The sequence below is a fragment of the Lactuca sativa genome, chromosome 3 (assembly GCF_002870075.4).
Source record: "Lactuca sativa cultivar Salinas chromosome 3, Lsat_Salinas_v11, whole genome shotgun sequence".
Lineage (NCBI taxonomy): Eukaryota > Viridiplantae > Streptophyta > Magnoliopsida > Asterales > Asteraceae > Lactuca > Lactuca sativa.
In genome coordinates this window covers 75,980,200-75,997,390 of record NC_056625.2, presented here as the reverse complement: position 1 = coordinate 75,997,390, position 17,191 = coordinate 75,980,200, and the positions used below count along the sequence as shown (strand labels likewise).

Sequence of the window (17,191 nt, the reverse complement as noted above, 5' to 3'; positions counted from 1 at the left end):
TATTAAACACAGATGAAGCTGATAAATTTAAACTGCACTAAAAGACCATATTGTCAAACCCAAATTTCAAGACTAGATTCTCAATATCATAAATAAAATAACAACAAACCATTGAAAATTAAAGTTTAAAAAAGGAATGAAACAAAAGAGAAGTCCCAGAAAACAATAAAACCCTTTTCTTCGTCTCCAAAACAAGCTCAAAGAATCAAACCACAAACTTAGACCATCAATTAACAAAGTCAAAGATGGCAATTGGTTTGACTTTTTTTTTTTAATTCGAACCAAATTGTACTTGAGGAACTTATAGAACATAGTTGATGTATAAAAGAAAACAGACATCATCTCTTCCATGAAACCCATCACTTTTTTATTTCCAAACATTGGGAAAATTAAATTTAAAAAAAAAAAAAACTACAGTTTCAATGAATATCAGGGATGATATAAATCAAGACCCATGAAGGTATATACATGCAAGAGGAAGTTCTACAATCAGCAATTCCTTGATTTGAATCTAAAACTAAGACTTTATAAAGGGAATTTGCCCTTTATTACTACTGGATTGGAAAGCACTAGTGCTAGATTGACTCTTACAGCAGTCAAAGATGGAGGTGAGACTTGTTTGTTTGGTAGCATGGAATTGGAATGGAATCGTTGATTCCACTAGAATTGAAAAAAAAAGTTGTTTGTTTTACCTAATGGAATGGTATTGATAGGTTCCCAAAGCTGCAACTGGAGTCGTTGTTTTTGTACTGCCCTAATTGCTGCTGCCCTGTTCGATATTCACTACGCTGATTAATGGATTTTCTTAAGCAAACATAAGAAAGCAATTGTGATTTCAACGAGATATGAGAATAACAAAGGATTTCAACAATTGAAGTAAATTTGTAAATAACTATTGAAGTAAATTTGTGAATACTATACATGAGATAGCAATTGTGATAATCAATGCTGAAAACAAAATACCTTTTAATAAGCTGGGAAATGTGGGAGCAAATCGCGTCTAAGAGAGCAACTAAGAGAACAATTGTGAAATCATAGAAAATCACGCGTTACAGATGGAGAAGAACGAACAAAAAAACACACAAATATAAAGATGCTCATGAGCTTCAACGAACCTGAACCGAAAGATAGAGCAAAGATTTGCTTGATTTCTAAGCCTTGAATGAACGAGAAATAGAGATGGAGGTGTTAGGGTTAGCGAAGGGGGGAAGACGGATCCTCACAAGCTATTCGATGAGCAACAAGCTCCCAGAGAAATTCGAGACCGGAGACCGGAGCCGAACAAACGGAAAAGGAATCTTACCTATGGGGTCGATTGAGCACCCAAGCTCCCACAAAAAAACGACACCGTTACGAATTTTCCAGCTATAGATTAAAAATATATATTTTTTGGCATAAAAAGCTATGGAGACGACAAATCGTCCCCAAAATTAAAAATATGTTATTTTGAATTTTGTTATTTATTAGAGCGATATGTCGTCTCTATAGATGTCAAAAGAACGCGCCAACCTTTTATTTTTCCCGCTTAACATGTTGAGACAACAAGTCGTCTCTGTATCTTAAAAAACCAACAAAAAATGGTCAACTCTATAGTGACGATATGTCGTCCCTATAGGCTGCCTATAGCGACGACTTTTGTCGTCTCTATAGAGCTCGTCCCTATAGGTACTTATTCTTGTAGTGGTTGTGATAAAATGGAAATAGCAACTATCAAAAAAATTGTAGCATCCAAACATTTGTATATATTAGTTTTTTCTTTTTTTGGAAACAGCAAACGAATTATGCGGAAACATAATCGCAATATTTATGTCGTGAGTATCCTTACAGAGCAAACCCATTAGGATTTTCAAGGAAAAATTCCTCATATATGAGAGGAAATTTAAAAGAATCTAACTCCCAACCTCACACTTCACATCGACATAAAACCCAATGTATGCTAAGCTGGATATGACTTGCATTTGTATATATTAGGTATCACCATATGATTATAGCTTCTCTATAACCGCAACCCAAAAACACACTTTTTCATTATTCTTATCCATTTTGTAGATTCCGTGCTGATAAATAGAGGCTATACTCCAGCTTTTAAGAATAAAGCATTTCATAACAAGTCACACATTACGATTCTGGTTTTTCATTATCCTTATCTAAGTGTTTTGTGATTATTTTATCCTATTCGAAAACATTTGTTGAACCAGACATAGGATGGCCGGAAATATAATTTTCAAAGGAAACTGAATACATGATCATTTATCACTATCCAAGCAATATTGCTTTTATCTATAACACACCCTATTCTCGAATTTCCACAAACACAACATACACGCAATTTGACATTAAAATGTTCCTGCTCAGTTTAATAAAAATTAATCTTTGTCCAGATTGTCAACCGTAATCATATCTTTTTTTGGTAATCAAGTAGATTTCAAATAGATAGATAATATTTTAATAATCAAAGTTGAACCCAACTCTTATTTCTTTATTATTGATCTCATCTCATCCATACACCATATAAGTACTTCAATAATAATGATTCTAGAATTTGGGTCAACTGTGAGGTTAGAATTAGATTTGATATAAAATGCATGATATGGATTGCAATTTGTAAATACAAAAAGAAAATAGGTGTCATTAATACGATGGAAGAGTAGATAATAATGCACCAATTCCCTTTTGTTCCAATAAAAATTAGAATTCGCAATGTTAATAAACAAAATACAGATAAGGATTTCTTTTGTTTGTATTTTTTAATAAAGAATGCATATGATCCGAACCCTAAATAATTGTTTATATTCAATTAGACATGAATCACATGGTTATACAGTATTTTCAAATTTTATAATGATATAATTAATATCTGTGAAAGGCAGTGAGATATAAAGTGATTAAATTATTAGGTGATGAGGGAGAGGAAGAGGAGGACATATAGCTATAAATGGTCATGATACGAGCATGCATGTTCAACTTGTAGAGAGAGATGGCATTAAGTGGTAAAAAAGTTGCTCAGTTTGACATTAAATCAGACTGTGATGTCTTTCACGAGCTATGGAAGACAAACCCACACCATATTCCCACCTTGAGCCCGACTACATACCAAAACTGTCAAACTCTTGAAGGTGAAGCTGGAACTGTGGGCTGTGTTCTCTTGTGGCATTATTTTCATGGTAAAGCATTCATATATGATATATGCCTTTATCATCTTTCCTTATGATAGACTTTTAACTTCCATGACACAATACACAAAGATCAGTATATATATGTACTTATTTCTTTGTGGACACTTGAAATCAAAGTTTTGGATGACATGTTGTTGCAGATGGCAAAGATAGCACTGTAAAAACGTTAATCCATGAAATTGATGAGGCAAAAAAGTCGATCACCTTCAAGGCACTGGATGGTAGTGATATCTTGGAATTCTATAAGACCTTTGTTGTGCATGTTCATGTAGACACACATGGTTCAGACAACCTTGTCACATGGACTATTGAGTATGAGAAGCTGAATCCTGATGTTCCTGATCCGGATACGCTTTTGGAATTCTTCAAGAAGGTTACCAAAGACATAGAGGCTCACCATCTCAAAAATTAAAGAAATCAAGATCTCATACTTGATTTTGGATGTATCAATGTTGTGCTGCCTCGTTATGTTATGTACTTATGCTGTGTTGTGTTATGTTTATTAGTTGTGTGTTATATGTAATAAAAGCATTTTATTTTAATTGCAATATTTCGTTACTAAACTTCAATTATGCAGCAAAATCCTGTACATGTAGAAACTGGATTAACAGTTTTTAATTCTACAAAGTAAAATATTTTTTTAAAGATTTATGTACCTGTGATGACGTTTTGAAAGTTATAAGAAAACAACAATTCTAAATGTAAATTAATCTTATAATATACTTTAAAGACAATTGCAACGACCTTAATTTTTATGGAAATAACAAAAGTATGTAAAGTCGTCGTTAGAAATTTATAACTAAAAATATATTTATTTAATTTCTTAATTTGTTATTTTATTTTGTTATGCCAACTTGTATTTTTGTCAAAAATTAGTTATTGTTTGATAAAATATATGTTTATTTTCTTGAAAATTTGATTTTCTCCACTCTAGTTCTAAGGCTTGCGTTCCATCCGTGTTGTGATGAATTCCTTTTAACCGTTGAAAACTAAGATAAAAATGTTGACTATGATATTTCCTCATCAATCCAATAATTGCATCTCTCTCTCTCTCTCTCTCACACACACACACACACACATATATATATATATATATATATATATATATATATATATATATATATATATATATATATATATATATATATATATATATATATATATATATATATATATAAACACACATACACATGTAGGGTACAATACAAAATGGGCCGAATAAATACATGGACCCTTACAATAAATATAGTCCATACAAACAATATATATATATATATATATATATATATATATATATATATATATATATATATATATATATATAACATAACATGAATATGCGGCTAACATCCCCCCCGCAGTCCGAATGGGAGGTCGAGAATGAACGTTCAGACTAGATTTGAAATCAAGAAATAGAGACGACGGAAGCCCTTTCGTGAAAATGTCTGCATATTGAGACGATGAGGGAACATGAAGCACTCAAATCTGGCCCAAAGAAACCTGATCCCGAACTAAGTGAATATCAATCTCTATATGTTTAGTATGCTGATGCGAAATGGGATTATATGATAACTAAACTGCACTAACATTATCACAATAGACCAGACTAGCAGAATACGATGGATAGAAGAGCTCACGAAGTAAATTGCGAATCCAAAATGTTTCAGCAACAGCATTCGCAACACCCTGATACTCGGCTTCGGCGTTGGACCGAGAGATTGTGCCTTGGCTCTTATTAGACCATGAAACAAGGATTTGACTTAGAAAAACACAATATCCGGAGGTAGATCGTCTATTGGTAGGACAACCGGCCCAATCGACATCAGACTATGCTATCAGACCGCAAGAGGGTGCAACATAAAGCTGTAAACCATGATCAAGTGTACCACGAACGTATCTCCAAATACACTTAAGATCCATGAAGTGAGGCTCTCGGGGATCATGCATGAATAAATAGACATGCTGAACGAGGTAAGTGATATCAGGTCTAGTGAAGGTTAAATACTGAAGAGCACCAACAAGACTCCGATAGAGAGTTGGATCTGAGACAGGATGTCTAGTTCCATCAAATTTTGTTGAAGTGTCAGCAGGAGTGAGAGCAGGTTTGCAATTACTCATATTGGCTCGCTCAAGAATCTCTGTGGCATATTTTTGCTGAGATAAAAACATGCCATGATTGTCTCTAGTGACTGTAATACCAAGAAAATAGTTCAGAGAGCCAAGATCTAACATGGCAAACTCTGAACGAAGGGTGGTAGTAATCTGCTGAAGGAGGCTCAAGGAGGAAGTAATCAAAACAATCAACATATAGTAACAAGTAAGCAATCTGGGTACCTTGTCTGTATATAAAAATGAAGTGAGAAAATCAGTGGTACCACGCCCTAGGAGCCCGCTTGAGACAATAGAGATAGTGTTGAAGAACACATAAGTTGATGCATGTAGATTCTCCCCTAAAGATGACCGTGAAGAAATGCACGCTTCACATCAAGCTGATGAACGGGCCAGTAGTGACATGTAACTAAGCTGAGAACAGTCTGAATAGTTGTCTATTTGACACTAAAGGTCTCATCACAATCAATGCCATGCTATTGGCTACGACCATTTGCAACAAGGCAAGCCTTGTACGGAGCTAAAAACCCATATGTGTTGTATTTCTTTTTAATCAACCAAATACAATTAACAACATTAGCATTAGGGGCCTAGGCACAAGTACCCAAGTTCCGTTAGAAATAAGTGCATTATATTCTTTAGTCACAACATTAAACCAATTGGGATCTTGGAAGGCTTGAGAGTAATTACGAGGAAGAGCGTATGAAGTGGAGTCTACGTGAAGATTTAGTTTATGTATCGGTTTGGAGATTCCGTATCTAGCATGGGTGACCATGGGGGTGAGATTTAGTAGGAGGGATGGAGGAAGAAGGTTGGGCCGAGGGTGATGTATTGGATTCCAATGAGTTATTAGAGGTGGAAGGAAGCGGTGAGGTGGTAGTGGGTATGGGACCGATATTGGGAACGGTTTCATTAGAATGTGTATCGGTAGGTGTGGGTATGGTAGGAAAAGGATTGGGTGGTCGGTTCAGGTTATTGAACATGTTTCGAGTATCATCGATTTCAAGGAAGTTATATTAGGTGCAAGAGTGGGAGTCATAGAACCGAATGGGAATATGGTCTCGTGAAAGGCAACATGTCTGGAGATGATGATTTGTTTGCTATGTAGGTTGAGGCATCAATACCCTTTATGATTTGAAGGGTAGCCAAGGAATATGCAAGGGGTTGATCGAGGTTGGAGTTTGTTAGTATGACTAAGATGACGGTAACATAGGCAACTGAAGATTTGAAGATGAGAGTACGATGGGTGTTAGTTAAAAAGTGTGTGGAATGGAGTATCGTGTCGAAAGGCGGTGGATGGAAAAAAATTGAGTAAGTGGGTAGCCATATGAAGAGCTTCCACCAAGTATGTAAGAGGAAGGTGGGATTGAAAGAGCAAAGTGTGAACGACATTGTTAATTGTTCGAAGCATACATTCAAATTTTCCATTTTGTTGGGATGTGTATAGGAAAGAAAAACGCATGTTTATACTGTAAGTGTCACAAAGTTGATGAAATTCATGATTGTCAAATTCTTTTCCATTATCACATTGAAAATTTTTAATTTCAGGGTTGAATTGAGTTTGGACATATGTATGAAAATGTGAGAATTTGGAAAACACCTCAGATTTTTGGAGCAACGCATACACCCCAACAAAGTGAGAGAATTGATCAAGAAATACAACATAATATTTAATACAACCACGACTTTGTAAAAGGAGATGTCCAAGCATCAGAATGAATAAAATGCAAAGGAGAACTAGCAACAGTATGAGATAAATCAAAAGATAAACGAACGTGCTTGCCAAGTTGACACGCATAACAGAGTAAAGTAGAATCCTTTTATTACATGAAATAAAATTTTTGGAAACTAAATGATTGAATACTTGAGAGCCGGGTAACCAAGTCTTTGATGCCATGTGGAAGAGCTGACGGAAAGTAACACTTGAGGAGACGGAGCTGTCACGGGATAAAGATCGCTCCTGCTGTCACATCGTAGGAGGATTTGATGAGTCTGGTAATCCTTCACAGATAATCCAAATGCGTCAAATTTAATAGAACATTTATTATAATGGGTAAACTGACACACATAAATAAGATTTTTTAAAATTTGAGGTGTAATAACAGCATTTTTTAATGACAAGGTGCGGTATCGATGTTGGTTAAGAACGGTGGTATCCGTGTGAGTAACAGGAATGCGAGATGCATTTCCATTTAAGACTAAAACATTTGTGCACTTATTGCTAAAAGTATTGAGAATACTTGAGTCGGCATGAAGATGCGTAGTGGCCCCGGTGTCCATATACCAATCTACATTTCCTGGATCTTGGAGAGTCATGGTGCTAAAAGCTTGCGGGAGAGTAGTAGCTTGATCGGGAGAAGCAGAAAATTATACAATTCCAAGCATTGGGCTGTCCGGTAACATAAGAGTCTTGTTATTGGGCCCGAGGAGGAAAAAATTGGTGTTGAGATTATGAAGGAGGGGAAATCCAAGGCTGCTGTTAGTCCACTTGAGATTGACGAGAATTAGGAGGCCATTGGACTGACTGTTGAACAAAAGAAGGATGTAACATCCAAAAAAATACGGTGAAATTTTTATTTTTAATATAATCAAAACACTCAGTTATCCTTTATTTAAACATTTAAAAGCATTTCAAAATACGAACAATTATCAGAGTTGATTCCCAAAATCACGAGTTACAGAAAACACGGGTATATGCGTTGCGATCAAGCTGAGCCATTCCCTTTCGAACCGGAAGTAGCTGAAACCATAAACCACAAAATGTAAGCAAAACGCTTAGTGAGTTCCCCAAATACCACATACCATACATAACATATGAGCCATACATAACAGATATATCCAACATTCAATAGAAGGTGCTATGTGCCAACCATCGTCTTACCATTATGCCACGAGCCGTATCATGGTCTTCCTTGTCAGACCCAGGGCCAAAACCCTGGGTTGTACAGACAAGTGCTAGGAGCCACCTCACGGCCTTCCATGCAAGCATCACAATGACAACTAGCATACAATCTACAACTATATAACTAATTAACCGCCAAAGTTAAAACTCTGGTCTTGCATATAGATTGCGAGGAGCTGCCTCCTGGTCTTTCATACAAAATGCCAAGGGCCACCCCCTGGTCTTCCTATAATACATAAACCACATGGGCCGACATTGGTACCTTCGACCCATAGCACAGTGAGGAGACTCACCTCGACAACTGAATCCACAAATATATATCTGACTGCAAATCTGCTAGAATCCCCGTGCTAAAAAACATGAAAAAATTCAATTAACAATTGGGTTCCCAAACCCAAAATCAACAATCCATAAATGGGGGTAAATATACCATTTTACCCCTCACCTAGTTTGGTCCAACACTAAGGCCCAAACTCACAATCAAAAGGCCCACAAACCAAATAATCATCTAAAGCCCACTTGTGGACCAATTTTCCAAATTCGGCCCAAACCCTTACATGGGTCTTACCTTAAAGCCCATTAACTTATCTCTAATCCAAAACACTTGTTCTCAGATGGTCCAAGAATGCCCCAAGCAACCAAGCCCAAAAATACCCTAAATCCGAAATGACACCACAATGCCCATTAAGGCAACCCAATAAATTAATTACCAACTTAATAAAATAAAACCCCACTTCAACAAATAAGCCCAAAAAACTCGATCCAAGCCCATGAACCAAGCTCTAAAGTCCAAAAAGGTTTGAACTTCAAAACAAGTTGGTCGCGTACGCTCGGCATACGGTCAACGATTTGGGATGGGGAAAAAAACTAGTACACGGGGTGTATTGCACATTACACGCGGCGTACTAGCGTCCTTCAAAAAAACTCATTTTTGATCTAACACATTAAGCACTTAGCCCCCAAACCTCAGGAAACCTTCGAATTACGTCCATAACTCGTAAATTTGGAAACATTACTTGTTTGAATGACTTAATGGGAGCCAAAATCCGATTTTGTCCAACAAGTCTCATAATGAGGGCTCAAACTCATGCGTGTTCCAATACTCACAATCAAGATGGCATTTTTATGAACTGACAACATCAGAAGGGGCAAGATCTATCACTCCGAGCTCCTGGAGTGCCTATAACTCAAAAAGATAACTTAATACACCATAAAAGCTTCTAATCTTGCCCTAAACTCAAACTATCATAAGAAAGAATCAATATAAGAACTTTATACCGCCTGAAGCTTCCCAAGAGAGTGAAGGTTCTTGATCTACAACCCCAAAGCCACACGAAGCTTGCTCACCAAGATCCACTTCCTTGAAATAACACGAAGAACCTTTCAAAATCACTTCCAAGCTCAAGGATACACAAACCAAGGGGATTAGGGTTCGAAATGAGGCTCTAAGATCAATGGAGGCGGAAAAATGAGAGATCCTTAAACTTATAAGGATGCTTAAATAGTGGACAAACCGTAATTTTTAGGTTTTAGCTGTCAGCCATCTACGTTGGGCGTACCCCAACTTACGTTGGGTGTAGCCACCCAGACACGCGCCATCATACAATGCATGCATGGGACCAGTCTTGTAATTCTTTTCAACTAGGGACCATTTTTTGCCAATAAATTCAATCGGCCATAACTTCCTCGTCTTAGGTCCATTTCCATCAAACTTTAAATCCACAGAAAGGTGATGAGAATCCCTACACTTCTGACAGCTCACCCTAGCCATAAAACTTTCCAAATAAAACCCAAAATCCATAAAGAACCAAGTTGCCAAATTACAATGATACCCTTAGGCTCCGAAATATAAACGGACACCTACATTACTTATTCCATAACACCTACATCCGAAAAGGTCAAATCCTTTCTTCCCCAAAGCCCTAAGCCTTATGATAATTGATGATCGAGCCACAACCCCAAATAATGAAGCAATTCGAAACCAAGTGCTACAACTATCCCACACTTAAATTCAATTTCATCCTCGAAATCGTTCCTTATCATCCCCGGCATACCCGAAAACTAGGGAACACACTCACAACCTTGATCATATAATGTCCATCCCAAGGAAATCGAACCTAATCTAAGCGGAACCTCCCGATAACCTGAAAGTAGAATGAATCCTTAAATCGATGAAGAAAACCACTTATACCTTTCGAAAACCTAAAATATCAAATTGGTTGACTCCTTGACAAACCGCCCACACTGAACCACTACCATGCCAAATCCTTGCAGAATTCGAAACCAAACAAAATGCTTCTACCCTCGATTATCTTGTTGCTTCCATGGGCAACCAAAATCACTAACCAAATACTGTTGCAGAATACCTACACTTGACAGAAGGCCCATATAATCCTTCGAGTAGAAGATTCGTCCCTACAAAGGTTAGACTCAAACGAGAATTGTGCAACAGGTTCAAATCAATTACTCTAAGAATATTTAATCCACACTACAAGTGACTTCACATATTCTACGAATAACAAGAGACTCCACATACGAATCCCAAATCACTAAAACCGCCCTGACTCATCTTGCTTCCCCCTAACTGCATTCCAAAAGTAGTCGAGACCTCCCTAGTCCCAAATTGTCTACCAATTAGCTGAAACACCGGACTCCTGCTCGGTTGTTGAGTAAAAAAAACAAACATACATAGTCACCCCACGCTACCCCCAAGAGAAAACCTCATTAGACAATAGTTGACCAAACCATCTCCCCACCAAATCCAATGCCAAAATGAATGCTACTTGACCAACCATAGTGTTATATCATACCCGAGCTCCAACGACCCACCACTTCCTAATTCCAAGCATGTTGTGCCCTTCCCATAGTCTTACGAAATGACCCACCCTGGTCTAAACCACCTGAAGAAATCTGTGAAAAGTCATGGATTGGCCACATCCTCACCGCTGCACAGTGACCAGTGAATGCTACAGGCCACCCTACAATCTTACAACACTCGCACACTAACCGCCAACTAGTGAATGCTACGGGCCACCCTAAAGTCTTACAACACCTCTACATTTCCATAGCCAACGTCCAGGGTCTTACCGATTGAGACATCCCCATTTTCACGGTCAGAAAAGACCGATTTGTTTATGCTTTATTTGGAAAATCAGAGTAACATTTTAAAGAAAAGTTTTGTGGGATTTGTTCCAAGAAAAACATGATAAATACGTTATCAAACATTTTCGAAGAAATGTATTTTATTCATTTTTAAAACATTTGGATGTCATCATCAATACAGAAACATAAGCATAAACAAAACTTACATTCAATATCACTAGTGATTGAAATCTCTTTAATCTCTCACTGTAATGTAACTTCATATCGACACCTGTGATACAAATAAACTGATTGAGTCAGGTTGGGAAACCTGGTGAGTACATAGGGTTTTCAACCCACAATAATATAATTATTATGTTCAATCATCAAACAATTAAACCAATTACCCATCCCCATTATCTTCGTTATTCTTAAGCGTCTACCCTAAGAATCATCTATCCTGCATTCATTCATTCCGAATTCCATCGCTTCCAGGGTTCATATGACAAGCACTAAGTCCATAGCCGCCAATGCTCGTTCGTAAAGTACTAAATCCATAATTGCTAATCTTCATTTATCGGGCACTAAGTCCATAACTACCAGCGTTTATTTAACAGGTACTAAGTCCATAACTACCATCATTTCTCTAACAGGTACTAAGTCCATAGCTACCATTGTTTATCTAATAGGCACTAAGTCCATAGTTGCCGATGTTATTTATTAGGCACTAAGTCTATAGCTTCCAATGTTTTCTCATACCATCTTTCATCTCTCATCATTCATCTACCCATGTTTTACCCAACATATTCGTAGATATAAAATACATATACAAGTTAAATCATTTAAAACATGTATAAAATCGTTCATCCAGATTAGAAAGCAAGTATTCTAATAATATGCACAAATAGCACGTAATTTATATAAAATACTTCATATCTATGTGTAAGATGAAAGTAACTATGCACTCACTTGTTAAAGTGATGATTCCAAACTCGAGAAGCGCTTTGCTTTTAACGATTCTATTTTCCTTCAACGAAACCTAGCATTATTATCGCTAAGTTTTAGTCTAATCTTTATTGCGACTAATTATTATTCTAGATTCATCATTAACTTAAAGTCTACTTTCACGATCTATCAAGTAAGTAACAACTAGGTAGGATCGTATTGGAGGTAGGGTCCATTTGGATATACGAAGTATACTGTTTGGAAATCCGACTTTAAACACCTCACTAACTCACAACCTAGACATCATTCCCGAAAGTAGATCAATCAGTATAACGACTTTGAGTCACTAATAAATCTTATTTCTAGGTTCATAATAACGATATTATATTTAAATATAAGCTATATTTAAAGTATGGTACGTTTATTTCACTTACAGGGGTTTTATTAAAAACTGGGCTCCGTTGTAGCAAAGCTTCTGAGCCGAATAGCTCTTTTTCTCGGAGCTTTCGTGCATTCTGGGCCTTTCTTCTAGTGCTAGGGAAGTTTCCTAGACTTTAGGGGGTTTAGGGAGTCTAAAGAGAAGTTAGAGAGAGAAAGAAAGGCTTATGGTGTGAAGAAAATATGAAGAGTTCATCTCTTATCACTACAAGAAATATGGGAATCTGTGACTAAAAGTTTAGAGACTGATTAACTAGTCTCAGATACCATGTATTTAGGACTGATTCATTAGTCCTTGATACTATTGGGGACTGATTTGAATGTGTGAATCATTATAGACTGAACAAAACTATTTGAAACTGAAATTTAGTCCCTTTTATATTTGCACTGAATTACATTTGGAGGGTATCTTATTGGGGACTGAATTTTAGTCTTTGATATACACACTCAGTTTTTACTTTGGAGAGAAACCTCTTAAGGACTGAATTTCAGTCCTTGATAGACTTGTGGTGTTTTTCATTTTTAAAGAAACTTATTAGAGACTGAGTTTTGGTTTCTGAGAGATTTGTGCCAGTTATGATTTTAGAGGGAAGCTTATTTGAGACTAAATTTTGTCTTTAAAAGACATGTATTACTTTATATTCAAATAGACACTCATCATGGACTAAAGTTTTTGTATCTGAGCCTAATTAATATGTTATGAATACCATGTACAATGACTAATGAATTAATCACAAATACTAGTTAGAAGGATATCTATTGGGGACTGAATTTCAGTCTTTAATCGGCATGTATGGATTTGGATTTATAGGGACACTTATCAATGACTAGACTGGAGTATTTGATAGTGATCAATGAGTTCTTGATACCATAAATCATAGTGGTGAATATTTCCCGGATAGTATTTCAAAAGACACTTATCATGGACTGAATTTCAGTCTCCGATAGACACACATCATCTTATATTTCAAGCGATATTAATTAGAGACTAAACTCTATCACATGAGAGATTGAGACTGATAAATGAGTCTCGTATGTTGTATATTAAATTTTGATGAACTGTAGCCTTTGGTAGACATGCATACTATTTTCATGGAAACTTATCGATGATTGAATATAATTTTCTTATAGAGAGGAAACATATTAGCCACCTTAACGACTACTACCGCTATTGTTGTTGCCGCAGCCATAACACCCATAGACGACAGTCATGCCTAACCAAACAAACCTATAAGACCTAACAACTACAAACCCTCTATTCATCGATGTCGCACCCTCGATCCACACCACCGTCGCAGATCCTTACTCTCCATGTTGCAGTTGCCCTTAATGACTTTCACTTTATGTTGCCACCACTGCTTCGTTGATCTAGTTCGGCACCTCTATTCATAACCGTCTCTGCCCTAACAGGTACTTGAGGCCAACTTTGAATCAGTTTGTTTTTAAGAATTTTAGCTTCTTGTTCTTTCTTTTTATTCCACATATACATTGCGATTTTATTGTATTGCTATAAGATTAATTTGAATATTGTAAAATATTTTTCATATTGACTATTCTATACTCTAAAAAATCGAACTTGTGGGTTCCAATTTTCATTTTTACAAAGCAGATACCCATTGGATACCTAACGGTTACGACTCCACTACCGGGAACCAGAACCGGCATTTAACCGAACCGGTACCATCGGGTACCCGTATTTTTCTAAAAAAAATTATATATTGGTAAAATTGTTTTTAAAAAAATAAAAAGAACTTTCAACTTAGTCTCTTTTAGGGTTTTGTTAATTCATTATTGCCAAAAAAACGCTGGCACTCTCTTCTCCCTTGAAATCTATTCTTCTCGTCACTCTCTTCTTCTCGTAACAGACCATTCGTCCCTTACATTACCAGTTAACCAGAAAATATCGATTAGAAGTATGTGGAGTTCTAGTCGACGGTCATATCTTGTAGTTGTGTCTTACGATCAATCGCAGGTCATCTCTTGCAGTCGGCCATCTTTATTCAATCGTTCACCATCCCTGCTCAATTGACTCTACAACTTCAAGTCTAAAATCGAGAGCTCTACAAGTCTTTATCAAGTCAGCTTCTTAATCTCGATTTCTATAAATATGTGAAGTTTAATTTTGAAAATCATGATTTCTGTATATATGTGAAGTTTATTTCTCTAGATATGTGCAAGGAAATCATAAGGATATCCTGAAAGAGAAAGCTCGTTTGGCCGCTAACCAGGTACACACTCCTAATCTGTAATCTCCATTGATGTTCCTTGAGAGTTACATTTTGCTTATTCAGAATGTGTGTATTGTATGTGAGTAGGTGAAAGGACTGGTGCAAGTTGAAGACACTTGCCTCTGTTTCAATGCTTTGAAAGGCTTCCCTGGTTAGTAAAAGATTCTGGATATACATGAGAATTACAGTTAATTTGAATTCATTATCTTCAATCCTTCTTCAAGAACACTTGAGATTGTCTAAACTTAAAATTCACCATTGTTTTGATTGCAGGACCTTACATATAAGTCTCCTTTGATGCACTTCCTTGTTCATTGCATAAACTGATAAAAGCAATTAACTTTCTCTTGCATCATTGGATTCATAACAAGTGATTTCTCCAAAAGTTGGTCGTGAAGGTACTTAAATCAATTCAATTCAAAATGTGACCTTGATCTGAACAAGTATGTGCAAGGTATTATTCTGTTTTTGTTCGTTTAAATATCAGTCACAATGCTTCTTTAAGACATATGGGGTAATTTTTTTTTCTTATTTGTCCAGGTGAATGAATTTGATACATTTGTAGTTGGTTCCCCTTTAGCCGAAGCTGGTGAAGGAGTTACCAATCTTCATGTAGACCATGGAATTGGTAACCAAGGCCCTTCAATGGCCATGAATGAAATGTCGGGGTCAGGGTTAGAGTCTGTGTTACTACCTTTGAAGCATGGTCCAAAATTATTGGAGGCTTTGGTAAATGTGCCCATTATTTGGTGTATGTTGATCTGTTGATACGCTTATTGAAGAAAGACTGTGTGAGGAACCCATTAATGACTTTGTTCAAAGCTGTGATATTGTTGCCTGCAACAAGATCTGTAAGTTCATTGTTTTAATCAAATCATTTTCATTTTGTCTTGAAGTTATATGATTGATTAGTTGGCTAATGTGATGGTAGAGTTCGATTATGTTGTTGTTGCTGTTTGGTGTTGTTTTGTTATTGTTGTTTTGTGCTGTTTTGCTATTGATTTTTTGTTGTTTTGAGACTGTTTATGTTTTGTTGTTTTGTTGTTTGTTGCAAATTTATTAAATTCCATTTGTTGTTGTTTGTTGTTTTGATATCAAAATTTTTTAATTGTTTAGTTTATATCTTGAATTCCTGTTACTTATAAAAGTTAATTTCAATGGCATGTATAAAATAAAAAATTTCATATTAATAAAACCAGGTACCAAAACCGAAACCAGTTCAAAATTTATAGGAATCAGTGTAAGCGGTTGTGACATCCCCAAAATCTCGGCCAGAAAAGACCGATTTTCATTTATGCTTTTAAATATTTTCAGAGTAAATCCTTTTGATTTGAAAGAGTTGCGGAATTTGTTCCCAAAAACAAAACATGATAAAACATTGTTTACCGAAGTATTTCATAAAAGAAATGTATTTTCATTATAATCAAAACTCGGGGTGTCATGTTCCGATACAGACCAATAAGCATAAACGAATACATTACAAGTCATATAACAAATATAAACATATGAAGACTTGTAAACAAAACAACTTGATGGTTCATCCATCTCATGCCCTTCCGCCACTACCTGTAATACAATTTAAAATTGAGTGGGTCAGGCTTGGGAGCCTGGTGAGCATATAGGGTTTTCAACCCACAATAAATATCATATTTAATTTTCACCAACCAACAATAACCCAATTACCCATTCCCGTTATTCTCACTTTAATGTCCCTAAAACAACTAACATAAGGGACCTAGTCTAAGAATATTTCATCAGGGCGACAACATATGCTTCGGGGGTACCTCAACAATATAAGTCAAATAAGGCAAGCATGAGGGGGATGGAGTACAGCGAATGAACACCCAAGTTCATTAACACCTACAGGTGGCGAACCTGCTAATGTTTCCACAAGACTGTCTAGAATAGCCAGTGGTCGTCATCTAAACTCCGCTAGATGACTCAATCAAACAACAACGAGGCCTCTCATCTGTTTATTACACACCAACTGTCTACCCATGTTCTACCCAACATATTAGTAGATAAAAATATACATTTGTATACATAGTTTAAAGAAAACCTGTATAGCATGCTTTAATCAACACATATATCACATAACAGATGAGGCACACACACATAACACATATCTCATAAAGAAATAAGCAGATCTATAAGATAGAAGAGAGTGAATACTCATTCACACATAACACAACCAAATATATACACATAGCACGTATTTTATATATAATACTTCGTATTATTGTATTAGAAAGAAAATAACTACACACTCACTTGATCAGAAGATGATCGGACAACACTATGGCTTATAGAAG

General features: G+C 36.2%; 1 protein-coding gene across 1 annotated transcript; it reads left to right on the top strand.

The window, feature by feature from the left end:
* The first annotated feature begins 2,909 nt into the window (after positions 1 to 2,909).
* LOC111906362 (kirola) lies at positions 2,910 to 3,745 on the top strand. Its single transcript, XM_023902117.1, has 2 exons — positions 2,910 to 3,164; positions 3,317 to 3,745. Exons 1-2 carry the CDS (start codon positions 2,978 to 2,980, stop codon positions 3,586 to 3,588), a joined length of 459 nt encoding a protein of 152 aa, XP_023757885.1. The 5' UTR covers positions 2,910 to 2,977; the 3' UTR covers positions 3,589 to 3,745.
* Positions 3,746 to 17,191: the final 13,446 nt, after the last annotated feature.

Excerpts from the sequence above, each read along its gene's own strand:
- LOC111906362 (XM_023902117.1), top strand. The coding sequence starts at position 2,978 with ATGGCATTAAGTGGTAAAAAAGTTGCTCAGTTTGACATTAAATCAGAC. Across the intron at positions 3,165-3,316 it reads CTTGTGGCATTATTTTCATG|ATGGCAAAGATAGCACTGTA; the intron begins GTAAAGCATTCA and ends ATGTTGTTGCAG.